Source organism: Lithobates pipiens, unplaced genomic scaffold, assembly GCF_037356315.1.
Source record: "Lithobates pipiens isolate NorthernLeopardFrog02 unplaced genomic scaffold, aLitPip1_a1.2 Scaffold_28, whole genome shotgun sequence".
In the NCBI taxonomy this organism is placed as follows: Eukaryota; Metazoa; Chordata; class Amphibia; order Anura; family Ranidae; genus Lithobates; species Lithobates pipiens.
In genome coordinates this window covers 31,017,286-31,044,154 of record NW_027507789.1, presented here as the reverse complement: position 1 = coordinate 31,044,154, position 26,869 = coordinate 31,017,286, and the positions used below count along the sequence as shown (strand labels likewise).

Genomic DNA, 26,869 nt, shown 5'->3' with positions numbered 1-26,869 from the left:
GGGGGCACTGATTGGCAGCTGCCTGGGCACTGATTGTCATTTCTCTGGTGGTCCAGGGTGGCATACCTGGTGGTCCAGTGTGGTGGCAAACCCTGCTGGTCCTGGCGGCATCCTGGTGGTCCTGGGTGGGTATCCGAGGGGGGGCTGCGCTGATAATCAGCACAGACCCCCCATTAGGAGAGAAGCTGATCGGCTCTCCTCTACTTGCATCAGACTGACACACCACTGATCGTCATGATACGCGCCCCCCACGGGTGTGCGAGATCTATCTTTCTGGAGGGCCGTCATGTGACGTCCACCGAGAACGAGAGCCACGCCGCCCCACCGTCATTTGACGATGGGTGGATGGCAAGTGTTTTTAATTTTTGTTTCACACTAAAAAAGTAGGACTAAAAGGTAAAACTTTGTTTTAGTTTTGGACAGAGCGGAGAGGGATTAGAACACCTGTCAGTTTTTATTGCCGTCTGTGCCCCCATTAAGGAGATCCCCCCTCAGTATTGTCCGGTTTACCATCATCATTGAAAGTGAAAGTTAAAAGAAAACTCTACATTTAAAAGGGAAAATCTTCCAATGGGGACACTAGTTCTGGTGACCTGGGGAGTCCCCAAGAAATTCTCTTAAATTTGCAGGGATCTCCTCTTACTTCCTGGTTGGCTATGGGACAGGAAATGAAGGGAAATCTCCCCAAAGGGACACAAATGGAGAACAAATAAATCTGACTGGGGTTATAACCCTCCCTTGCTCCAAACCAAAATGAAAAAAAAAAAAAAAGAGTTTTGCCCATAGTTCTGCTTTAACGTTATAACTGATATAGGATGCTTCATATGGGTGCCCCTAGACTTCAGCTTTAAATTATTTTTATTTACCATATCCATACATAACCTCTTTAAAGCAAACCTGAGCTTTGCATGTGGTGGGAAAAGTAATACGTTTATTTAAATCCCAAGTCTTGGCTCTTTGTTCCGCCCACACTGCAGTATTTTATTTTAATTTTTATAACTTTTTTTTACATATTACGGCTATAGATGGTGGCACTGATCGTTCAGGTAAAAACAGACAGACTGGTTGCACACAAGTCGATTGATAGATTGACTTATGTGCAACCAGCTAGCCCATAGATGGATAGAAATTCAGCTGATCCCTACTGATGTGATGCGGGAACCACAGAGATTCCTGCATTGCATCTGAATGGCAGGCAGTTCACACTGCTCTCTGCGAACCACTGCGGGTGTCAATATAAAGTTAATGACACCCCCAAATCGGTTCGCAGAACGCAGTGCAAACTGTGGAATCACATCGCATGGGTCGGAACACCTATGTAATCCAATTCCAGTGTGGACCAAAAAAAGGGCTCTGCATCATTTTGGTGCGCATGTGATTTCAGCCATACAAACCGTATGGCTGAATTCGCATCGCACAGAAATTGCATGTGATGTGCACAGGAATGTGGTGCAAATCACATGCGAGGTCTACAATCGCATAAGTGTGAAACTGGATACACACTAAACAATTTTTTAGATTTTTTCCTTTAGATTTACCAAAACCATATAATATAAGGTCAACACTAAACACTTTCAATGTGTATACAATCAGGCAGGCCCTTCCACTACATAGTTCAAGGTAAATCTAAAGGAAATCGAACAACAAAAGTTGTATAGTGTGTGTCCAGCTTTAGTCTTCTAGGCTGGGCATCAATCAATCTGGAAAATTAAGGGCATATTGTGGCAAAAGGGTTTGTAAACGCTTACATATATGAAGTGACTGGCCGCAGGTGATACACAGAGATTAAACAAATCAACCTACCTAAGTTGTACCTTTTTATCTACTCTCATCTTACCTACATCCATTCAAAGTGCAGAATTTTCACAGGATCTCTGAAACGCAGGGGGCGGAGAGCTAAAGTTACATCAGTGAGGATAGCTCTGGGAGCTGATTGGAGGGAATGGACACACCCCTCTTTATACACCTAGTCACATGCTGTAACCTTGCAGCAGTAAGGTAAGAGGCTAGTGCCCCCTGAGGTGTCATCACATTGGATAGGCTAGATATCAGCCATCTACTCACTGTCCATGGTGAAGGGAGCCATCGCTTATTCATCAACTTTTTTGATTGATTCATGCATCTTCACTTTCTGTTATTTATAAGTGCCTAGGCTGGCAAATCGAATATCTATTCACGTTCCAATTTCTTTGTGCTTCGATGGGCACATTGGACATTCATTACATTGCTTGTTGTTATTGCACTGTTTTAATTATTTGTTTCTTTGCACATTTTCATTTGATTCACTTTATATTTATTCATCATGTTTGTGATTTCTTTGCTTTACTATTCCACCCAATGTGGACCATATGCACGATATTACTTTAGCACTTGTACTTTATATTCAAGCATTTTGCACTTAGATGGTAGTCATCTTACAGCACAGCAGCACCACCTCCCCTTGTGTTTTTTTTTAACTCCCATTATCTGCTACGGATCAGCTGAATGGTGTCTGCCCCAGTAGGCTGTCTATTTTAGTTCCGAAGTTAAAGCTGACCACACAAGAGTACCAATTTTCTATTTAATTAACCATACATGTAGGTTTATTATACATGAGCAAAGCACAGGTTCACTTTAAAGCTGAAATCTAGGCAGGACTACCTGGACCAGTGACAACACCAATTCTTATTTCGGTTCTCGTGAAACTAGTAGTCAGCGACAACAGTGCCTTAGATGATCTCACATACAGCTATGAGCTTCAAGTCACAGAAGGTGCACTGCTATTTTTCAGGAGCAATTCAAGACTAAAAAAAAGGTAAAATTTTCAGGTTACCATTTAAGCAAAATTTACATTTCTTGATGTTACCTATAAAGGTAGCGCATTGGGATCGATAGACTATACGGTGAAACCTTGGATTACGAGCATAATCTGTTCCAGGAGAATGCTTGTGATCCAAAGCACTCGCATATCAAAGCGAGTTTCCCCATAGAAGTCAATGGAAACTGAGATAATTTGTTCTGCATTTTCTATTACATGCAATACCACATGTGGCCAGAGGTGGGGGTGGGCGCCAGAGAGCCTCGGAAATACTCGGGGACAGCTTGGCTGAACTCGAAAAGGTTCGAAAACACTAGGGAACGGAGTATTTCCGAACAGCTGTGAACGGCTCCAAAGGGCTCCGGGTGGCCCCGACACCCCCGGCCAAATGCGGTATTGCACACCCCATTAGTAAGGATGAGAGCCGCCATGTTAGCACAGCCCACGTGCAGAGCCTGCCAGGAAGTCGGCACTGCGCTAATCATAGGCAGTGATACATTTTCCGATTTCTGCAGCCACACATCGGGACAACATCTCACTGCCTGTGATTAGTGCAGCGCCGACTTCCTGGCACTGCACTGTGCGAACACGCCGGAGCTCATCCTTACTCATTAGCTTGAATTCTGCTCATTTTGCGATACAACACTCGCAGACTGAGTCAGAATAAAAAAAATGGCTAGTCTTTCAAAGCGCTCATTAACCGCGTTACTCGTAAACCAAGGTTCCACTGTACATATAGTAGTGACCTACACTGCACAATGTAGATTTGTGCAGACAAACAGATGCACAGTGCCCCTAATAAACACAGGTTTAGGCGGATATTGCACAGTGACGGCACACACCTGTTGAGCTGTCACTATGCAGGAAGTAATAAAGCAAGCTACAGCAGCTCACTATATCGCTTCTTCTCCCTTGCAATCAGGAAGTGATCACCGGAGGATAAGAGAAGTGCAAACAAAGTAGCAAAGCAGACCTGACCTCAAACAATGGGCTTGATAAACGATAGTGTTTCCGATATATTTATTTATTTTTATTAGCGTACATGTGATGTGCAATTGACAAATTGTGCCGAATAAAAAACATAGTAAGTGTTCAAAAGGATTTGCTGCATGTGTGCCAAAAATGGACAAATCAAAATTTGCGCCGTCACAAAAATGTTATTTTCTGTGCCCTATAAAGGATGGGCTCAGGCGTGTTTGCAACTTCACGTGCCCGCGCCCGCCAGGAAGCTTATACCGCGCAGCGCTAATCACCAGCAGTAACACATTTCACGATCTCTGCAGCCGCGGATCTGGAAATGTCTCACTGCCTGTGATTAGTGCTGCCCAGTGTAAGCTTCCTGGCGGGCACGGGCACGTGAAGTTGTGAACACGCCTGAGCCCATCCTAAGAAACTAATATCTGTGCAGATCTCTATTTGGTCTGACCAGTTAAGGCCTCCCCATTCCTTCCTTCCTCCTTCCGCCTATCTGAGCATAGGAGAGAAGGCAGACGGCGGGGGTTTCTCTGACGATTGTCTGAACCAGTCTTTCTCAACCTTTTTACCCCCTTGAAATCATTTTCTAGTCTTGAGTAACCCTTACTAAAACCAATTCATTGGTGGGTTTCCGCTGCCTGCTCCCTCTAGTAAGTGTTCAGAGTTTGAGCCATTCTCAACCAGGGTTTCGTGGAACAATAGGGTTCCTCCAAAGGTTGCTAGGGGTTCCTTGAGCTGTGGCCGACTGACCTCCTATCTTAAGGTGTCTGTATAGTTCTAGGGTCAATGCCACTTGGTAGAGCCAGTTGCATGAAGCCAGCAATCTTTTAAGCCCATCCGTAGGGACTGCATTTTGACCACCAGTGTAAGGGCTTCCTCATTCCACATGACCACAAATGTAAAAGGGTAATTTTTTTCCATTGACCACCAATGAATTGGTTTTAGTAAGGGTTCCTCGAGACTAGAAAATGATTTCAAGGGTTCCTCTGATGATTGTCTGAACCAGTCTTTCTCAACCTTTTTACCCCAGAGGAACCCCCGCCGTCTGCCTTCTCTCCTATGCTCAGATAGGCGGAAGGAGGAAGGAAGGAATGGGGAGGCCTTAACTGGTCAGACCAAATAGAGATCTGCACAGATATTCGTTTCTTAGGATGGGCTCAGGCGTGTTCACAACTTCACATGCCCGTGCCCGCCAGGAAGCTTACACTGGGCAGCACTAATCACAGGCAGTGAGACATTTCCAGATCCGCGGCTGCAGAGATCGTGAAATGTGTGACTGCTTGTGATTAGGGCTGCGCTGTGCAAGCTTCCTGGCGGGCGCGGGCACGTGAACTTGCAAACACACCTGAGCCCATCCTTTATAGGGCACAGAAACTAACATTTCTGTGACAAAGCGCACATTTTGATTTGTCCATTTTTGGCACACATGCTGCAAATCCTTTTGAACACTTACTATGTTTTTTATTCGGCACAATCTGTCAATTGCACATCACATGTACGCTAATAAGAAAAAAAAAAAAAAAAAAATCGGAAACACTATAGTTTATCAAGCCCATTGTTTGAGGTCAGGTGTGCTTTGCTATAATAATGTGTTTAAAATACAATATCATTTTGCATTAAGGTGAAATTAAAGGGTAACACCTCTTCCCCACACTGCCCACATGAATAACAGGTTTTAAACCTTTCCAGATATATATTTTAATCAGACACAAATGCAGATGGTGCAGGGTGTCCGACATCAAGGAAACATCTTGGCTGTAAAGTCACACACTAGGATGATCCATCACGTAGTCAGCCGGATGTTGCACAGACCTCCCATTCACCTGCGCCAGCCTGTCTCCGGACGGTCTCAGGGGACCAGGGAGTGAGAGGCGTAAGACAATTACTGGACATAAAGGATGGATGGTGTGGTTTCAAGATTCTGCTCTGTGGCTGAGCTATCCCCAGGATTCTGCTTCTTAGAATATGGTATTTTAAGGTTTAATTGACGGCGGCATTACAATGTGGGAAAGGATCTCTTTACAATAAGTGCGTCTGCTCTTCAAGCAACACAAAAAGCAGAACCTTTTGACACATAAGGCCTATGCCATATACCAGGGATATGCAATTAGCGGACCTCCAGCTGTTGCAAAACTACAAGTCCCATCATGCCTCTGCCTCTGGGTGTCATGCTTGTGGCTGTTAGAGCCTTGCTATGCCTCATGGGACTTGTAGTTCTGCAACAGCTGGAGGTCCGCTAATTGCATATCTCTGCCACATACAGTAACTCACAAAAGTGAGTACACCCCTTACATTTTTGTAAATATTTTATTATATCTTCACATATGACAACACTGAAGAAATTACACTTTTCTACAATGTAAAGTAGTGAGTGTACAGCTTGTATAACAGTGTAAATTTTCTGTCCCCTCAAAATAACTCAACACACAGCCATTAATGTCTAAACCACTGGCAACAAAAGTGCATACACCCCTAAGTGAAAATGTCCAAATTGGGCCCAATTCGAAATTTTCCCTTCCCCTGCCATGTCACTGGTTAGCGTTACAAGGTCTCAGGTGTGAATGGGGAGCAGGTGTGTTAAATTGGTGTTATCGCTCTCACTCTCTCATACTGGTCACTGGAGGTTCAACATGCCACCTTATGGCAAAAAACTCTCTGACGATCTGAAAAAAAAAAGAATTGTTGTTCTACACAAAGATGGCCCAGGCTATAAGAAGATTGGCAAGACCCTGAAACTGAGCTGCAGCACGGTGGCCGAGACCATACAGCGGTTTAACAGGACAGGTTAACACGAGCAAAGAAGTTGAGTGCACGTGCTCAGCGTCATATCCAGAGGTTTTCTTTAGGAAATAGGCATATGAGTGCTGCCATTTCTGCAGAGGTTGAAGGGCTGGGGGGACAGCCTGTCAGTGCTCAGACCATACGCCGCACACTGCATCAAATTGGTCTGCATGGCTGTCATTCCAGAAGAAAGACTCTTCTAAAGATGATGCACCAGCAGTGTTAATTTAGTAGACTAAAACATTTTAGTCGACTAACTTAATACCATTTTAGTCGACTAAAACTAAAACAACTGAGATGACTAAAATACGACTAAAACCAAAATGCCATTTTAGTCAAAAGAATAAGACTAAATAAAAATTTGACATCAAAATGAACACTGGTCTGTAGTGTATGTTCATATCAACATGTACTGTGACATACTGAAGCAGAGCATGACCCCCTCCCTTTGGAGACTGGGCCCCAGGGCAGTATTCCAACATGAGCTCTGGCGAACTCCATGCCCAAGAGGGTTAAGGTAGTGCTGGAAATTAATGGTGGTCACACAATATATTGACACTTTGGGCCCAATATGGACATTTTCACTTAGGGGTGTACTCACTTTTGTTGCCAGCGGTTTAGACATTAATGGCTGTGTGTTGAGTTATTTACACTGTTATACAAGCTGTACACTCACTACTTTACATTGTAGCAAAGTGTCATTTCTTCAGTGTTGTCACATGAAAAGATATAATAAAATATTAACAAAAATGTGAGGGGTGTACTCACTTTTGTGAGATACTTCTTGTATTCTAATATGCTACCCACTAAAGTGTATTTAAACCCTAAATTATACACACACACACAGTATATTGTTAAAAGTATTGGGACACCTGCCATTAAACACACACAAACTTTAATGGCATCCCAGTCTTAGTCCCGTAGGGTTCAATATTGAGTTGGCCCACCCTTTGCAGTTATAACAGCTTCAGCTCTTCTAGGAAGACCGTCCACAAGGTTTAGGAGTGTGTCTATGGGAATGTTTGACCATTCTTCCAGAAGCGCATTTGTGATGTCAGGCTTTGATACTGGACAAGATGGCCTGGCTCACAGTTGAGGGCTGAGATCAGGACTCTGTGCAGGCCAGTCAAGTTCCTCCACCCCAAACTTGCTCATCCACACTATATTGCCAAAAGTATTGAGCCACCCCTCCAAATTATTTGGGATTATGTTGTGGGGTTGTTTTTCAGGGGATGAGCTTGGCCCCTTAGTTCAAGTGAAGGGAACTCTTAAGGCGTCGGCATACCAAGACATTTTGGACTATTTCATGCTCCCAACATTGTGGGAACAGTTTGGGGATGGCCCCTTCCTCTTCCAACATGACTGAGCACCAGTTTTTTGCTCGGAGATGGGCTTTAAAGCGGAGGGCCGGTTATAAAAAAAAAAAAAAAAAGTCAGCAGCTGCAAACACTGCAGCTGCTGACTTAATAAACACACTCACCTGTCCAGGGCGCCCGCGATGTCGGCCGCCCGAGGCCGACCCGTCCCTCGGCTCTCGGGTCCCGGCGCCGCCATCCCTTGTAAGGGAAACAGGCAGCGGAGCCTTATGGCTTCACTGCCCGTTTCCTACTGCGAATGCGCGAGTCCCGCAGCTACTGCGCATGCGCGAGTCCCGCAGCGCTTTCTGAATGGGACGCGCTGTGTTCTGGAACACACAGTTCCCAGAACACAGCGCGACTCATTACCCAGAAGACGCCGCGACGAAGACAGAAGACAGAAGATCTCCGTGGAGGAGGAAGAGGAAGATTAGGAGAAAGTGCCTAGCAACAGGCATTTCTGGTAAGTAAAAAAAAAAATTTTTTTCATTTTTTTTTTTTTTAGATTTTTTGTAATTTTTAACATTTTTTTGTTTTTCAGGGTGGCCCTCCCCTTTAAGTAAATGTGTGTGTATTGTTGTTTACTTTTATTCTATCCATGTCACAACGGCAATGTCAGGCATGGGGATGTAAGACCCCTTTCCCACTGGGGCGCTTTTCAGGGGTTTTAGCAGTGTGGAGAATTCACTTTTAATCTTAATTTTCCATCAACAAACTTTTCAGCATCAACTTTTTGTTGGAGTATAAAATAATTCGGCTATTTACCAGCACAGCCAGTAAGTTCTGAACATTGTGGTTTTTGTAGTCAGTAAACAAAAAAAAATGATAATATTTTAATTTTATTTTACTATATAATTGTTAGTGCTCCTATAAACAAACAATTACTCTATAAACTTTATAGAAACTTTTTATACTGCGAATCTTATTTTAGAATTACAAATTTTAATGGTCATCCTTTTTTTTTTTTTCCAAAGACGACACTTGGATTTTTTACCCTCAGGAATACTGTGTTATGCATAAAGGCTTACCACCCAACTGCTGACCAGAGTGAAGAGAAGATCCGAAGCCATTAAAGTAGAACTATAGGCAAAACTTTTTTATTTTTCTTTATGGACAGAGTAAGGGAGGGTTATAACCAGTGTTAATTTCGCCGACTAAATTAATACGATTTTAGTTGACTAAAATACAACTAAAACAGCATTTTAATCAAAGGAGTAAAAACACGACTAAAACTAAAAAAGCATTTTAATCAAATGACTATGACTAAAACTAAATTGAAATTTGACATCAAAATGAACACTGCACTACTACATAAAAATAGGTAGGGGGCATCTACTAAGCTGCTAAAAGAAAACAAAACAAAGAAAAAAAAATAAATAAATAAATAAATAAAAGAAAAATGCTTTTTTTTTCCCTCAATATTTAATGTTGGTAATATATTCAGGTAATATGTGCAATGGCATTACAGCCAATAAAGTTTACATTTTTATATATATATATATATATATATATATATATATATATATATATATATAAATTATATTTTCAAGTACTTCTGCTTGTCAAAAAGCAATATTTTTGTTTGTTTCTGAAACTTGATTTATATAAATGTTATACTGTATATCGCAACGGCTAAATCTGTCTGTAGTGCATGTTAAAATCATAATACCATAAATAATAATATGTTATTAGATTTTTACTCCAGTAGTATACGAGTTTGGCAATTCTAAAGAAATGCTTAAATAGTGCATTAAAATTTAACTAAACCCATTTGATTTTAGTCGACTAAAATGTACTGGATATTTTAGTCTACTAAAATACGTCTAGAGCTAAGACGATTCAGATGACTAACATACAACTAAAACTAAAATGGCATTTTAGCCAAAAAAGACTATAACTAAGACTAAATTGAAATTTTATGTAAAAATGAATACTGGTTTATAACCCGTTTTAATTTATTTTTTTTGTTTTTTTTGCCATCTCTGCCCAATTGGGGAGATTTAGCTTCACTTCCTGTCCCATAGCCAAAACAGGAAGTGGGAGGAAATCCCTGCATATTGAGGAATCCCTTGGGGACCCCCAGGTCACTAACTAGTGTCCAATTTGGAAGATGTCCCCTTTTTTTGGGAACAAAACAAAACGTGGGATTTTCATTTACTTTCACTTTCAATGCTAATGGTAAACGGGACAAACAGAGAGGGTGAATCTCCCTATTGGGGGGCACAGACAGCAAGAAAAACCTGACAGGTGTTCTAATCCTACTCCACCCTATCCAAAAGTAAAGAAAACGTTTTGCCTTTAGTTATACTTTTAAATTTCCTCACATTTAGTTGTTGTAAAGGAGTTCTGTGACTAGCAAAAGTATGATCCTGTGCATCTGATGTCAGCTCTTCTGTAATCGTATGGAGACATCAGACAACCTCTCTAGCGGGGCCCCTTATCTACTGTTATGCTACTGGAGAGGCTGTAAAGCCCCATGGAAGTGTTGCTAGAACAGTACCATAAAATAAACCCCTTAAATCATGAAACTGACCTTTAAAAAGTAAAGATTTGCTATGTTATAGTGATCATCTAGAAAATATAATAGTGCAGTAATCTTAAAAGTCTACCCCTTGATTTTAATGCCTCCTGAAAAATAGCAGTACACTTCATCTGTCTTGGCAATCCTCTTTGCAGATATACATCTATAAAGCTGTGTGAGCTTTGCTCATGCCTCTGTTGTGCCCTCACTGTTCTGCTGAAATCTTGCTGGAGAGAAAGCTGTACCTCAGGAACTGCAGTACAAGAATCTCCCAGCATATGCTTCATTCATTCTGTAAAGTTAAGCCTCATCCACGTTTTCTGCTCCTTCTTGAATATTCCCCCACCAGTTATCTGATCACCAGTCATCAAGGAGGCAGCTCTGACATATGGAAGCAAAGATTTGCCTCTACGAAGATGGCCACCTCCATACAGAGACCCAGTGGTGAACAGGGATCCTACAGGCAATACAGATGACTGATGCTTGCCTTCCGCTTGCTTTTGCGTATATCTTTCATAGTCCAGGACCTTTTTAATGGGAGCTCTGAGGATCTTATGTACTCACCCTGGGTCACTATGAAAAGCAGTGTAACAAATGTAAACACAAGCAGAATTTAAATAAAAGTATCCTGACATGCATGGCTAGGCTAATAACAAGGTAAACAAAGAAAGAATTTCTCCCTCTCTCCTGAAGGCGTTTTTGATATATACCATGGTGGGACTTTTTTGGAAGAAAAAAAAAGGGGGGGGGGGGGGGAAAGAAAAATTAGAAATGAATGTGGAAGTTGTTGTGCGTGTCCCGCTGCCTAAACTGACCTGGGGTGGTCTGAAGAAGGTTGAGTGGGGAAAAAAAGAAAGAGGAGGAGGGCGTGTGATCGACCGCTAGGATCAAGACAATACAATTTATTCAAGTGCAAAGTAAACAAATGCATATATAAAGCCATGAAAAAGTCCCTACGTTTTCATAATAGCTGGGTTACAAAATATACACATTAAAAGTTTAAAAATTAGACATGCCCATGCAAGGGCAAATACTCAAAGTGGGCCGACGTGTTTCGGGGGAATTTCCCTCTTCATCAGAGCTTTGCAAAAAAGAAAAAATGCATGGCTAGGCTACCTATGCAAACTGCACCATCCAGAGAATGTAAAAACAATAGGTGAACAGCTACAGGACAGGTACTCACAATTTGCATCTCTGTAGTCAGGCTTTCAATGTAGGATTTCAGTTTTTCAGTGGCTTGTAAACATTCCTGCAGAAAGCTACAAATAAGTCATTATTCTGGGATCAAATCGCCACCTTGGGCATACACATGAGCGGGGCTGTTCAGAAGGCATACAATTACCCTAGGATACCTAGGCATTCCTACAAAAACTGCATGTCACTAGGAGAGGTTGTGATTGGTCTTATTGGTCAGAATATACACCTTATTGAGAAATATTTGGGACTGCAGGAAGTTGTTTGTGCTGTCAAAGCAACAGATTCTCGATTCAGTGATGTGGCACAGGAACAGTGGCTCTCTCAGGAATCTTCCTCCACATTGGCTGCCTCTATTGTCAATCACAGCCACTGAGCCAATGAGGAGAGAGTGGGCGTGGGGCCAAGCTGCACTCCACGTGGGAACGTACACACAGAGCAGCAGCTCGGGTGACCCCATTGCAAGCTGTTTGCTGTGAGGGGCACTCAGCAGGAGGGAGAGGCCAGGAGCGACGGCGGGGGACCCGAGAAGAGGAGGATCGGGACTGCTCTGTGCGAAGCTACTGCACAGAGCAGGTAAGTATAACATGTTTGCCATTTAAAAAAAAAATATGCCTTTAAGATGTCTTTAAAGCTGAACTCTGGTGAAAACAAAAAATCCACCATCTCAATGGGGCTGCCCCTGAACGGTAAAGGTTAAACACTCGTTTAGGTCTTAAGCACCGAAAAAAAAATAAGAAGCACCTCTTACCCGCTCGAGCAGGGGCCATCAAGGCTGTAAGACCAGGGCATGCAGCCTCTTCTCCACTACATTCCAGAAGTCTCATGTACATCAAGTACAACGAAGGGCCCAAAGCCCTGCAGTGGATGTAAAAACACTGCTGAGGGACAATCCCCCAGGCCAAAATGTAGGGGAAAAGAGAAGCATGCTGGCTGCTGGGGTAACGTAAATAAAACAATTTTTACCAGTGATCTAGACATAAATGAACATTTAACACACATGTAATGAAGGAGCAGCAGAACACTCTGCTCAGTCTGCTCTCTACTCTTTTCAACATGTCTACAGTTGGCACATGTGCACAGACATTCGAATTCATCTAAAATTACATTAAATGGTTTATCAAAGAACACATCACTGAATTTATTTGTGTGTGCTTTTTTTGTGTTTTTTTTTTATGTATGCCTTGAGTTCCCCGTTTTTTCGGTGCAGCCAAGCATGTAGAATACACAACATTTTTTCCACATTTTACAGCTAGTCAGGTGACATTTATTTCCAGCTTCCTATCTCACCTCTCTGTCCCTAGCCTGCTCATTGTGCAATTAATCACCATGAACACCTCTGTAAATGAGCAGGGAGCTGAACAAGCAGTAATGTTAAAGGAGTGATCCTCTTGACTAACAGAGGGCTATGCATCAATAAATAGCTGGCCAAAATGACAAATTATTTTAGCAGGTAAAAATCGTGTGCAAAAACACTCCTGGATTCTTTTCTCAAAAGAACTTGGATCTTGGGCTTTCCTACAATCTCATTTTAAGGATTGTAAGTATTGGGTGTAATCCTGGAATGTTTTCTAACTTTTTTCTGGAGGTGTTTTTTACGGGTATACTGCAGCATTTTAGTGAAGGGCTTGCTTTAGGCCAGTGGTCGCCAAACTTTTTCGTACCTCACAGACCACTAAACTCACAATTTTGAATCCTGTGGACCACTAACATGCCCTATACTCACAATGCTCTAGCTCTCTGCCCCCCTCCCCCTGGATCACACTGCTGCCTTATACACACACAATGCTCCAGCTCTCTGCCCACCTCCCACTAGATCACACTGCTGCTTTATACACACAATGCTCCAGCTCTCTGCCCCCCTCCCCCTGGATCACACTGCTGCCTTATACACACACAATGCTCCAGCTCTCTGCCCCCCTCCCACTAGATCACACTGCTGCTTTATACACACAATGCTCCAGCTCTCTGCCCCCCTCCCCCTGGACCACACTGCTGCCTTATACACACAATGCTTCATCTCACTCTCCCTGGATCACACTGCTGCCTTATACACACAATGCTCCAGCTCTCTGCCCCTCCCTTCTCGGCGCACTCAGCATCACACTGCTGCCTTATACACACAATGCTCCAGCTCTCTGCCCCTCCCTTCTCGGCGCACTCAGCATCACACTGCTGCTTTATTCACACAATGCTCCAGCTCTCTGCCCCTCTTACCCTAGATTACACTGCTGCCTTATACACACAATGCTCCAGCTCTCTGCCCCTCTTACCCTGGAGCATCCTGCTGCCTTATACACACAATGCTCCAGCTTTCTGGCCTCCCCCTGGATCACACAACGAACTTATAAACACAATGCTCCAGCTCTCTGCCCCTCCCTTCTCCCCGCACTCAGCATCACACTGCTGCCTTATTCTAACAATGCTACAACTTCCTGACCCCCTCTCCCTGGATTGCACAGCTGACTCATACAGTACACACAATGCTCTAGCTCTCTGCCCTCTCCCCCTGGATCACACTGCTGCCTTATACACACAAAGCTCTGGCTCTCTGGGTCACACTGAGAACAACACTGGAAACAACAATGGGTGGTATACATCCCACCACAATGTTGATTTGCAGCAAAACCCCTAGGGTCCATCAAAATTTTCTCGTGAACCACGGACCACTGATTGGCAACCGCTGTTTTAGGCAATTTTCTTAAAGCTTTTTTAAAGCAACCTCCAGTATTGTTTGGAGAACAACAAACTGTCATAAGCAGCTAGTAGGCTTCAGTAGGTTTCAATAAGTTACAAGTAGTGCTGGAACATACATTACAGTATATTACCAAAAGTAAGTAGTCATGTGCCTTTAAATGCACATGAATATTAACAGCATCCCAGTCTTAGACCGTAGGGTCTTAGACCGTAGGGTTTAATATTGAGTTGGCCCGCCTTTTCCCTTTGCAGCTATAACGGCTTCAACTCTTCTGGGAAGGCTGTCCACAAGGTTTAGGAGTGTGTCTATGGGAATGTTTGACCATTCTTCCAGAAGCCCATTTGTGAAGTCAGGCACTGATGTTGGCTTGGCTCGCAGTCTCCACTCTAATTTATACCAAAGGTGTTCTGTCTGGTTGAGTTGCAGGCCAGTCAAGTTTCTCCACCACAAACTCACTCACCCATGTCTTTATGGACCTTGCTTTGTGCACTGGTCCAAATCATTTGGTGGAGGGGGGATTATGGTGTGGGGTTGTTTTTCAGGGGTTGGGCTTGGCCCCTTTGTTTCAGTGAAGGGAACGCTTAAGGCGCTAATGTGTTAATATAGTGTAGAAATGAGAACAAAAGTTGTCCCAAAGTTTAGGCACACAGCTTTTTAACCACTGCACGGAGTGGTAAATTAGTATGGTAGCCCCTGATCTCCTATTGTCTACACCTTTGGGATGAATTAGAGCAGAGACTGTGATCCCCATAAAGTTGATGGTCATTAAAGAACAACTCTGTAAATAATAAAAAATAAATAAATAAAAAAACCCTTTCAGTGGGGCCCCCCATGCCTGCCTTATCCACACACAATGCACAGTTAGTATGTGATGATGCAGAGGGACTGCCCAGAGCGGAGGGTAGAAAAGGCAAGCACCAGAGCCTGCCGGGGTGTGAGGGTAACTAATAGGTCCTCTTCAGCTCCCCCTAAGCCTGTCAAACAATTTGCCCTAGCGGTGGAATGGGGGACGCCACTGCAACGGCTTTTTTTTGTTGTTTTCTCCGAGTTCAGCTTGAAAGGGTTTGAGAAAGCGGTTTGATGTGTGCCAAAAGCTATGAAAATGCAAGGTAAAAGCTTGCTGTACTCACTATTTTCATACAAGTTAAATCCCAAGGCCTCAATTAACATGCCATAAGTTATGTAAGCTTACTAATATCACCGAGAGCTGTTGCATACCCAATCACAGCTCCTGTGCTCAAAGAAACATGTTATAAGAAAAGAATGTAGGTTCCCATTGCTGGCGTTTCCTTTTTGAAATAATTGGCAAGCTGTCATGCTGATGCAGAGAATTTCTAATTCTCGCTAACCAGGAACTAGTGCAAAGATGAGAAATAACCGCTTTTCTCCGACTTGCCTTTTTCTGTATGCCCATTTCTGGTCTATCTCTTTTGCTGGCTATTAATTGATCTGAGCGTCTGCCATTTTTTGCTATGTTGGATTTGGTGCAGAGGTCCATTGAGTTACTATTCAGCAAGTCCGGTGTGCTGCCTGCTCTCAATTTATTCATTGCTAGGTACACTATATTACCAAAAGTATTTGGATGCCGGCCTTTACACACACAAAATTTAATAGCATCACAGTCTTAGCCCATAGGGCTCAATATTGAGTTGGCCCACCCTTTTCAGGTATAACAGCTTCAGCTCTTCTGGGAAGGCCGTCCACAAGATGTAGGAGTGCGTCTATGAGAATGTTTGACCATTCTTCCAGAAGAGCATTTGTGAGGTCAGGCACTGATGTTGGACGAGAAGGCCTGGCTCACAGTCTCCGCTCTAATTCATCCTAAAGGTGTTCTTGAGGCAGGCCAGTCAAGTTCCTCCACCCCAAACTTGTTAATCAATGTCTTTATGGACCTTGCTTTGTGCACTGGTGAGCAGTCATGTTGAAACACGAAGGGGCCATCTCAAACTGTTCCCACATAGTTGGGAGCAAGAAATTGTCCAAAAATGTCTTGGTATGCTGACACCTTAGGAGTTTCCTTCACTGGAACTAACGGCCAAAGCACATCCCCTGAAAAACAACCCCACACCATAATCCCCCTCCACCAAATGATTTGGACCAGTGCACAAAGCAAAGTCCATAAAGACATGGATGAGCAAGTTTGGGGTGGAGGAACTTGACCGGCGTGCACAAAGTCCTGACCTCATCCCCATTAGAACATCTTTGGGAAAATGTAGAGTGGAGACTGCGAGCCAGGCCTTCTAGTCTACATCAGTGCCTGATCTCACAAATGCGCTTCTGGAAGAATGGTCAAACATTCCCATAGACACACTACTAAACCTTGTGGACGGCCTTCACAGAAGAGTTGAAGCTGTTATAGCTGCAAAGGGTGGGCCAACTTAACCACTACAATACTGGGCACTTTCGCCCCCTTCCTTCCCAGACCAATTTTCAGCTCTCAGCGCTCTCGCACGTTCAATGACAATTGCACGGTAATGCTACGCTGTACCCAAATTAAATTTTTATCATTTTGTTCGCACAAATAGAACTTTCTTTTGGCGGTATTTATTCACGACTGTGTTTTTTATTTTTTGCGATAAGCGCAAAAAGAGCGGAAATTTTGAAAAAAAAAAAAACAATATTTTCTTCTTTCTATTTTAAAGGAAATCCAATAAAATCGAATTTTGTCATAAATTTAAGCCAAAATATATTCTGCTACATGTTTTTGGTACACAAATCCCGTTAAGTGTATAATAATTGGTTTGTGTGATCACGGACATATGTACGCAAATGATCATGTACATATGTGTGCAGGTGATCACGGACATATGTGTGCAGATAATCATTGGGACATGTGATTTTAGTGGGACATATGTGGGGGACATGTGTTTTTATTATTTAGGGACATGTGTGTTGTGGGGACAGGTGTGTTTTATACTAGTCTGGTGATCAGTGAGTAAAAAGCTGTAAAAACACTGATCACCAGCCGGCTGCAGCGATCCGCTCTCCTCATCTAACTTCCGTGTGAGGAGAGGAGAGCCGATTGCCTAGCAACCGGCTGTTTGTTTACATCACATGACGGCTGTGATTGGACACGGCCGTCATGTGATCAGGAGGGCCAATCACAGAGCTGGGTGTCCGGTCGTGTCCGGGTGACATGAGCGCATTGGGATCGCGCCGATGCGTGGGCACGCACATTCCCCCTCCTTCTGAAGGACGTTCCTGAACATCCAGTCAGAAGGAGGAGGCTCCCACCCGGCTGTATATATACATTGGCCGGGTGGGAAGTAGTTAATATTGAACACTAGCGGCTAAGACTGGGATGCCATTAAAGTTCATGTACGTGTAAAAGGCAGGTGTCCCAATACCTTTGGTAATATGATGTATGTCTCAAGATGGGAGCTCAGGTGGTCTACTGCCATGCACAACACTGCAAAGGTACCTTGACGTGGTAGTGAAGCTTTCCTTGTATTTACAAATGTATGTCTGTATGTATGTCAACCCCCCGGTTTTTAACCCACTATACTGAATCAGACTCTGTGCTGGCTATCAGGAGGCTGCACTGGGAAATTTCTGTATCGTTGCGGATTGCCCTTCCCATCTACATCTTTCCAGGTGGAAGTTTTAAAATGATCTGACCAGCTTTGCGTTGTTTTTGGTTGGAAACTCAAAGTGTTGAAGCCTGATACAGCTGGGCAACTAGAATTGCCAGAAGAGTCAGCAATGGAAGCTTACCTATTTCATGGCATATGTCATTTTAAAGTTACCCGTGAGGATATCAACAATAAAAGACTGGCGGGATTGTAGGAAAGATTGACTAATAGGATTGATTCAGAGAAGGAAATAAGGACGTTTATAATATAAGTATACTGGACTCTTACTTGCACTGGGAGGTGTAATGCTTGATGAGATTCTGCAAAAGGTCCGCACCTTTCTTGCTTTTTATTTCATTGACTTTGATCAAATACTACAAAAACAAAAAACAAAAGCACAAATTAATATATGAATAAGCACAATTATCTTCTTTATCTGTGTACATTAATGATTAGTCAAGATTTGATGTATGAGGGTTTGTAAAATCACCAACTGGATATCTGTTGGGATCTTCAACAAAAGAATCCCTACTATTAGTACTTGGCTCCAGCCCCTCCAATTACATGGCTGCAGAAGGGTTATCAGGACCCCCTTGTAATGGCTAAGACTAGGAGTTCAGGCACAGAGATTGTACCACCTCATTCCAGGAAGCCAATGGGGGATGTAACCCGTTACCATTGATCCATAATTGAAAGTTCAGTTCTAGGACAACTCATAAGGCTGTACTTCTCCTATGGATCACAGGAGTGCAATTCGTTTTGCACGCCTGTGACCCATTTTCAGCAGCGGTCAGGCTAAAGTCCAGGGACCGCATCATCCCAACAATAGGACTCTGGATCTGTCAGGTGCCTAGACTGACAACTCGGCTCAGCCGCTCAGCAAGCCGCTGAGAGTCTGAGACGGCCGCTCTCCGCCCCTCCACAGCTCAGCGCTCCAGTAAGTGAGGAGGCGGCAGAGCGAAGAGCTGCCGATTGACAGTCAGCATCTCTCTGCTCGGGGAGCTGCCAGAACCCAGTGATCGGCAGTGTTCGCTCGTTCGGTTCTCACTGAGGTAATTATAATTGGAGGGGGGGGGGGGGATCCTTTACTTCTTTTTTAAATGATATCTCCATTTCTCCATATCTTCACCCTGATCAAAATCATCAATAGGAAGTTTGCATCGATTTGGAACCTAGGGAGAATCCAGTCGGTTGCACTTAAAAGATAACTATGTTTTTTTTTTACCTATGTGGATGCAACATCAGATCAACGCTGCATCTGTCCCCTGCCGATGGCTCAGTTTTCACAGATCCCCCGAGAGGAGAGCTGCTGACTGTCAATCAGCGTCTCTCCTTTCTGCTTCTCCCAACTTACTGGAGCGCTGAGCTGTGGAGTGGCAGGGAGCGGCCATCTCCGCAGCTCGCTGAGACACCGAGACTGCCATCAATCAAGGCAGCTGGCGGATTCAGACCTGGAAAGTCGGGATGACGTGCTGCCTCGACTGATGGCATTGACCTCAGCGGAGAGTGGACTTCAGACCACTCTCTGCTGAAAATGGTCACAGGAGCGTGAAACGAATTGCACTCCTGTGACCCAGAGGAGATGCCCAGCCTAAAAAGCTCAAGCTGGACTCCTCCTTTAAAATACTCATCATTATAAAACAAACATCATAAGAAACAAACACCGCAGAATGAACTAAATGCTGAAATGCATGGTCTACAAAAATAGCAACAGTCTCATGGTGATGTACAGTGCCTTGAAAAAAGTATTCATACTCCTTGAAATTTTCCACATTTTTCATATTGCAACCCAAAATGTAAATGTATTTTATGTCCCAATAAATCCCAATAATATACATTTACGTATTTGGTTGTAACATGACAAAATGTGGAAAATTTCAAGGGGTATAAAATAGGATTTTTTTCGTCATACTTACCTGTAAAACCCTTTTCTTTGAGTACATCATGGGACACAGAGTTAGGCTAATATTCATTACCTGTTGGGTTATACATCATCTCCAAGTAAATGGACACTGGTATACCAAAGGTCTTTAGACAGGAAGTGATCCCCTACATAACCCCTCCCATACAGGAAGTATTTTAGTTTTGTAGCAAGCACTGAATCCTCAAAAAAAGAGGGGAGGAGCCTCTGTGTCCCGTGATGTACTGAAAGAAAAGGATTTTACAGGTAAGTATGACGAAAAAATCCTATTTTCTTTTTCATACATCATGGGACACAGTTAGGCTAATATTAATTACCTGCCGGGATGTCCCTGAGCAATAGCCTTGACGGTAAGGACACCATCCCAAACAATAACCATCAGAACTTATATGGCAGCCTCCAGTACACTGCGGCTGAAAGCCAAATCCTCAGCTGCTCGGACATCCACTTAATAACATTTTGTGAACATATGCACCGAAGACCAGGTAGCAGCCTTACAAATCTGAGCCACAGATACCTGATGGTGAAAAGACCAGGAGGTTCACAACACCCCTGATAGAATGCGCTCTCACCCTAAAGGGAGGAGCATTACATTTCATAGGCCTGAATGACCGATTGACGGGCCCAATTGGCAATGGAAGCTTTGGAAGCTGCCTGCACCTTCTTGGGTCCTTTTGGTAAAACAAAAAAGGAATCTGATCACCAGATCTCTGCAGATCTAGACAAATAAACCTTGACTGCCCGGACAACATCCAAAGAATGCAGGATTCTCTTCTGCCGAACGAGGCCAAGAGAAAAAAGAAGGAAGAATAATGTCCTGATATAATTGAAAGGCCAACACCACCTTTGGCAAAAAGGATGGAACAGGTCATAACACAGCTGTCGTGGTGAAGGATCAAGTATGGTTCCCTGCACGAAAGGGCTTCCAACTCCGACACCCTTATAGCTGAGGTGATTGCCATCAGGAAGGCTAGCATGCGTGACAGCAAGTCTAATGGAATTTCCTTAATAGGTTCAAACGGCTGTTTCTGGAATACAGACAGCACCAAGTCCCTAGGACACATAGGTGACCTAATGGGGGCAAGCAAGCAAGTCCCCTGCATAAAGGTTCGGACCAGTGAATGGGAGGATAAAGGCCTTTGGAAGAATACTGATAGGGCCGAAACTTAACCTCTGATTGTACTCAAAGCCAATTTGATTTCCACAGCCGATTGTAGAAAAGAGAGAATTCTCCCAATCACGTATTTCCAAGGATGCCATTTTTTGGCTTCACACCAAGCAAGTCTTCCAGACCTTATGATAGATCTTCCTAGTGACAGCTTTTCTAGTATTCACTAGGGTAGACAGCACTGGTCCCGAGATGCCACGGTCCTTTAACACCCTGGCTTTAATAGCCATGCTGTCAAATTTAGAGACTGTAAATTGGGGTGGAATATAGGACCTTGAGACAGTAGATCGGGGTGACGTGGAAGCATCCATGGCTCATCTATTGTCAGTCTCACAATCTCCGGGAACCAGGGCCTTCTGGGCCAGGCTGGTGCCAGCAGAATGACTGGAACTCCCTCTCTATCCGAAGCCTGCAAAAGCATAAATCAGGGAGTACTGGCTCCATGGAACTACCAGAGCATCTGTTCAGATTGCCAGAGGATCTCTTGTTTGGGACCCAAACTGCTGTAGCTTGTTATTGAACCTGGATGCCAGTAGGTCGACCTCTGGTCATCCCCAACATTGGCAAATTTCCTGGAACACCCCTGGGTGTAGGGACTATTCCCCCAGGCAGATAATCTACCTTCCAGTTCACTACTCCCGGGATATGGACTGCCGATAGGATCAGCACATGTCCCTCTGCCCAGGCTAGTATGTGGTTCACCTCCTTCAGAGCTGAACGACTCCTGGTACTGCCTTGGTGGTTTATATAGGCCACTGCAGTGTAGCATTGTCGCACTGAACCCTGATAGGGCAGTCCTGAAGCTTCACCATCCAGGACCGTAGGGCCAATCGTACTGCCCATAATTCCAGGACGTTGATGGGCAGGATTCTCTTCTGTCCTTGACCATTTCCCCTGAGTTGTGAGCCCTTCTAGGGTCTAGCATCTGTAGTCCGTACTCTCCAAGTTACTGGGAGGAAGGATCTTCCCTTTCACAGGTTCTGATCCTGCAACCACCAGTTTAGGCTTAAGCGTGCCAGAGGAGATTAGAACATTGGATAATCCAGGGCTTGTCCTCTCCTGTTCCAAGCCAACAAGATGTCTTGTTGTAGAGGCCTGGAATGGAACTAGGCACATGGCACTGCCTCGAAGGAGGATACCATCCTCCCTAGAAGACTCATACATAGCCGAATGGAGGGTTGTCTGGTGTCCCTTATCTGACGCACCTGATTCTTCAGGGCACAGATCCTTGCGGGTGGCAAAAATACTCTTGCTTGGACCATATCTAGGATCAGACCTAAATATTTTTGAATTTGAGCTGGTCTCAAGGTTGACTTTTCAGTATTTATGATCCAGCCTAAGCTTTCCAAATACTGCACTGTGCATGTTATGCTCTGTTCTAGAGCCTGTAGTGAGTGATCTCTGAGCAGAAGGCCATCCAGATTCCCAAGCACCAAGATCCCTTGGGCCCTTAAAAGACTCAGCACTGGTGCTAGGACCTTTGTGAACACCTAGGGAGCTGTAGCAAACCCTAAGGGTAGAGCCACAAACTGAAAAGGTTGTTCCTCTACTGCAAATTGCAGGAACCTCTGATGAGGCTGAAAGATAGGTAACATGTAAATACGCCTCCTTTAGATAAATGGAGGCTAGAGTCTCTGCCATCTGGAGTGAGGCTAGTACTGAGCGGACAGACTCCATCTGAAAGGACTGGATCAGTAGATACTGGTTCAGGGATCTTGGGTCCAAAATGGACCTCACGTCCCAGTTTGGTTTTTGAACTGTAAACAGTTTAGAGTAAAACCTGCGCCTTATTCAGATACAGGAACCTCTACAATCACTTCTTGATGCATCAAATGATGTAGTGCCTGAAGCAATAAGTCTCTTTTTGGAGGATCCCCACAACTCCAGCTTGTAACCCACTTGTCCTGAATTATTGTTCTCCAAACGTTCGCAAAGTGCACCAGCCTTCCCCCCACCCGATGAAGTGACGGTATCACCTCAAAAGGAGGGCTTGGTGCTGGGTTTTGAAGAATTTTGGACCCAGGGCTTTTTCTGGCCCTGGCCTTACGGCTTGCCCCTGGCCCTAACGCCCTATTGGCGGTGGAACTGCCTTGGTGCTGAGCCCTTTGAGGAAGCAGTCCCTGAGGTTTAAAACGAAGGACGCCTGGTGCTTTTCTTCACAGGAAGTAGAGAACTCTTCCCTGATATAGTTGTCCAAATGATCACTAAATAAACGTTCCCCATGAAAGGGGAAACCTGCCAGTAGCTTCTTACAGGGAAGCTCAGCTGACCAGTTCTTAAGCCACAAAAGTCTGAGCATATGTACAGACAAGAGAGACAAACGAGAAACCTGCTGTATGGAATCCTTTAAGGCGTCAACAGCAAAACACAGCACTCGATGAATATTTGCCTTATTTTCAGGCAGATCATCCTCCTGGTTAGGCCTATCAGGCTGCCTGATCTGATCCTTTAGGGACTGGCAGTTACCAATTGCTACAACAGCTAGCTGAATAGCTGAACTGGTCAAAGAAAGCCTTTAATGACTCAAATTTCTTATCAACAAGGTCTTTCAAGCTTTGTGCGTTATCTACCAGACAAGTCAAGTTCTTGTTTAAGGAAGAGACTGCTGCATCTACGGCTGGCATGCTCCACTTCTTGTCAAACTTTTCATCAATGGGCTATACACACTATCAGATTGTCTGCTGAGTTTTTCCTTCAGGTTTACCAAAACCATGTAGTGCAAGGGCCTGCCTGATTGCATACAAATTGAAACTCATAGGTTTGACCTCATATTATATTTGTTTGGTAAGCCTGAAGGAAAAACTCAGCAGAAAAACTGATAGTGTGTATCCAGCAGTCCTGTACTCTAAACCGTTTAGGGCTGGGGACAGTTCAGCCTTAGTGATAAAGGGTGAAGCAGCAGCGTTGACTGTAGGCACAATCCCAGACAGCGGCTCAGATTGATTGTGTCACACAGCTGCCTTCTGGAAGCCCTACATGCTTTGTATATACAGCTTAAATAAATATGCTGTGCACCGGAAAAATTGTGTGCACTGGGTGCACGGTCCCGGCGAATGGGGTGACAGGCCACAGCACATGTGCGGCGAAGCTCGTGCGCCATGGCTGCCAAACAAACTGCTGAGCCCAGCAGCGCTCTTGCAAATGCATGTGAGCCATGGCGAACCAAGGCCAAATGGCACACTGCCGTGCGCCATCATACAGGTAAACAACAGCCAGATGCAAGCAAAAAAAGGTATACTTTGCAAACACCCACAGCTAGCCCAAAAACTCCCCCGTATGGTCACCGCACACAAGTGTCCAGCTCTAGCTAGCTTGACTGATTGTTACAATCACTGGGACACCCCACAATAATTATAGGGGTTTCACTAACCCATCCAGGTGCAGTGCAGTTTAGAAACTAAGAGCCCAATCTTCAGCCTTCATGGCGGGTTCCTGTCACTTGAGGACCTTCAAGGACTAGATACCCTTTTCATGCTTAGTGTCAACTCCCTTGGACCTGTATAGCACCCTGAAGGAATGCCTTGCGCTGTGGTGACCAGGATTCCACTTCGCAGGGTCCAGCACCCGGACATTACAGGCAAAACCTTGCAGGATCTTGAGTCGTCTTTGCGAGGCTCGGTAACATTTATCTAAGCATATGAAGCCTGTGTCAAATAGATCCAATCGGTCAATCCCTTGATTCATTTAAGAACCGTTTGTGGGACTAGAGACCTGGTGCTCAGAAAGCTCAAACAACCATGCCACCCACCTTGCAGACACTGGTAAAAAACTGAAGTACTTCCTGTATGGGGGGGGGGGGGGGCTGGGGTGTTATATAGGGGATCACTTCCTGTCTAAAAACCTTTGGTCCACCAGTGTCCATTTACCTGGAGGTGAAGTATAACCCAGCAGGTGATGAATATTAGCCTAACTCTGTGTCCCATGATGTATGAAATATAAAATACTTTTTCAAGGCACTGTATGTGCAGTCTGTGCTCAGGGGCTGATAAACACCAGTGCACTAGGGCTCAATTTGATGGGTCAGCTTAACTCGTGAAAATATCTGGCTAGACACATTAAATCTTTTTTAGACATTAGACATTTAGCTAACAATCATTCATTTGATCACAAACGAGTTAAATGTTGAATTGATCAAAAAATCCACCAGACACAATTCAGTTTTCTTCAAAATTAGTCCAGCAAATCTTATAATGAGATCAAAGGCAATAGAGGGTGGTAGTCCTTGTAGAACTGCCGTATATATACACAGCCTAATTTTCATGTCGTACGTAGTGGGCAGAAAATTCCTTACTTCACACATCTGCAACTGAAACATCCTTCGTTCCTTCTCCAGTTCCTCAGCGATTTCTCCTCCAGCCACCTCATTCCGCACCATTCCGTACTGCTTGGCCAGCTCCCTCTTCTCCTTCTCAATTTTAGTGCTGTTAGAAGACAAAGACCACCCTGAAAGCACCACAAATCTGGCTGACCAACACTTACTACACAACTCTACAGAAAGATAGCCACAATTTCCCAACAGCTATCAGAAACATAAATACTCAAATACGTTTTTTTTTTACTTCTGGGTCCCCAAGAAAGTACCAATATTTCCATGTTGAGTAAATTCCCTGCTGATTAGAATAGGAAAATCACCACCTAACCTACTCATAACATCAACGTTGTAAATGTTCCTTGTAGAACTCATCGCAACCAAACCACTGCAGCCCAACTACAACCAAACTCCTCCTGCTCTCTCAGTCCTGTTGTTTTCTGAAATCTCCTATACTGTACTTACCTTTTGCTGGTGCCTTCAGGTAAGTCACCTGATGCTGCAAAGTCCTCAATGATGTAATGGATTTTATTTAGCGCAGGGGGTCGTGATGGTGTCCCCTCACTGAGACGGGCCAATGATACTCTACACTTGCAGGATGTGGGTTGAATGATGCTGGGCATCATTAAACTCAGAAAAGAACTGATTACTGGATCACTAGTCAGAGAGATGGCGCCAGAGATGTGGTGAGTATTGCAGCAAGAAACACTCTTTTATTATTACAATTGCTAGGGGAATACATAACAAAAAAAAAAAAAAAGTTTTGTGTTGAAATCTCGCTTAGGCTTTAAATGCTATATGTGTCCCATCTAGGAGATTTTTCTCCCAGGTTGCAAACACAATAGGGTTGATTTACTAAAACTGGAGATGCAAAATCTGGGGCAGCTGTGCAAAATAGCCAATCAGCTTCTAACTTCAGCTTGTTCAACTAAAGAGTGTTACTAAACCCACAACAGTAAAATCAGTCTGTATATACCAGGGGTGCTCAACCTGTGGCTCTCCAGCTGTTGCAAAACTACAAGTCCCATCATGCCTCTGCCTCTGGGTGTCATGCTTGTGGCTGTCGGAGTCTTGCTATGACTCATGGGACTTGTAGTTCCGCAACAGCTGGAGAGCCACAGATTGAGCACCCCTGGTATATACAGTAAAGCATGTTTGTTATACACACTGTGGAACCTAAGGGTTTAATCCTCTGCATTGTGTAAAAAGGCTGTTTGATTGGGTCTTCTCTGATCCTCCCCTTCTTCCACAGTCTTTCTACTGATAGCACACAGCCTCGGGGGCAAGCTGCACATGCTGAGTGTGGTGTGTATTGCTAGAGAGTTTTTTTTTTTCTCTTGGGAGAGTGCATGTGATCACACCAGGGCCAATCAGAACTGTCCAGACAGAGGGTCAGGGGTCCTGCAGCCTACATAGGACAATCAGGGGAGAATGAAAACGCCTCCTACAAGCTTTAACCAGACACTGATAGAAATCACAAGACTAGACCGATAAGAAAAAAAGAGGGACGGGAGAGGCATGGGGGTGGCATATACTGGTACAAATCCCCTGTATTTTCCTCCATTGGCAACTGAATGG

General features: G+C 44.1%; 1 protein-coding gene across 1 annotated transcript in view; it reads right to left on the bottom strand.

Annotated features, from left to right (window-relative positions):
* LOC143935274 (arf-GAP with SH3 domain, ANK repeat and PH domain-containing protein 1-like) overlaps positions 1–26,869 on the bottom strand; it is a gene marked incomplete in the record, with an annotated part of 307,045 nt that overhangs the window by 94,764 nt on the left and 185,412 nt on the right. The window contains 3 exon segments of the mRNA XM_077459017.1: positions 11,613–11,688; positions 18,182–18,267; positions 25,274–25,403. Of these exon segments, the coding sequence (XP_077315143.1) occupies positions 11,613–11,688; positions 18,182–18,267; positions 25,274–25,403 (292 nt within the window).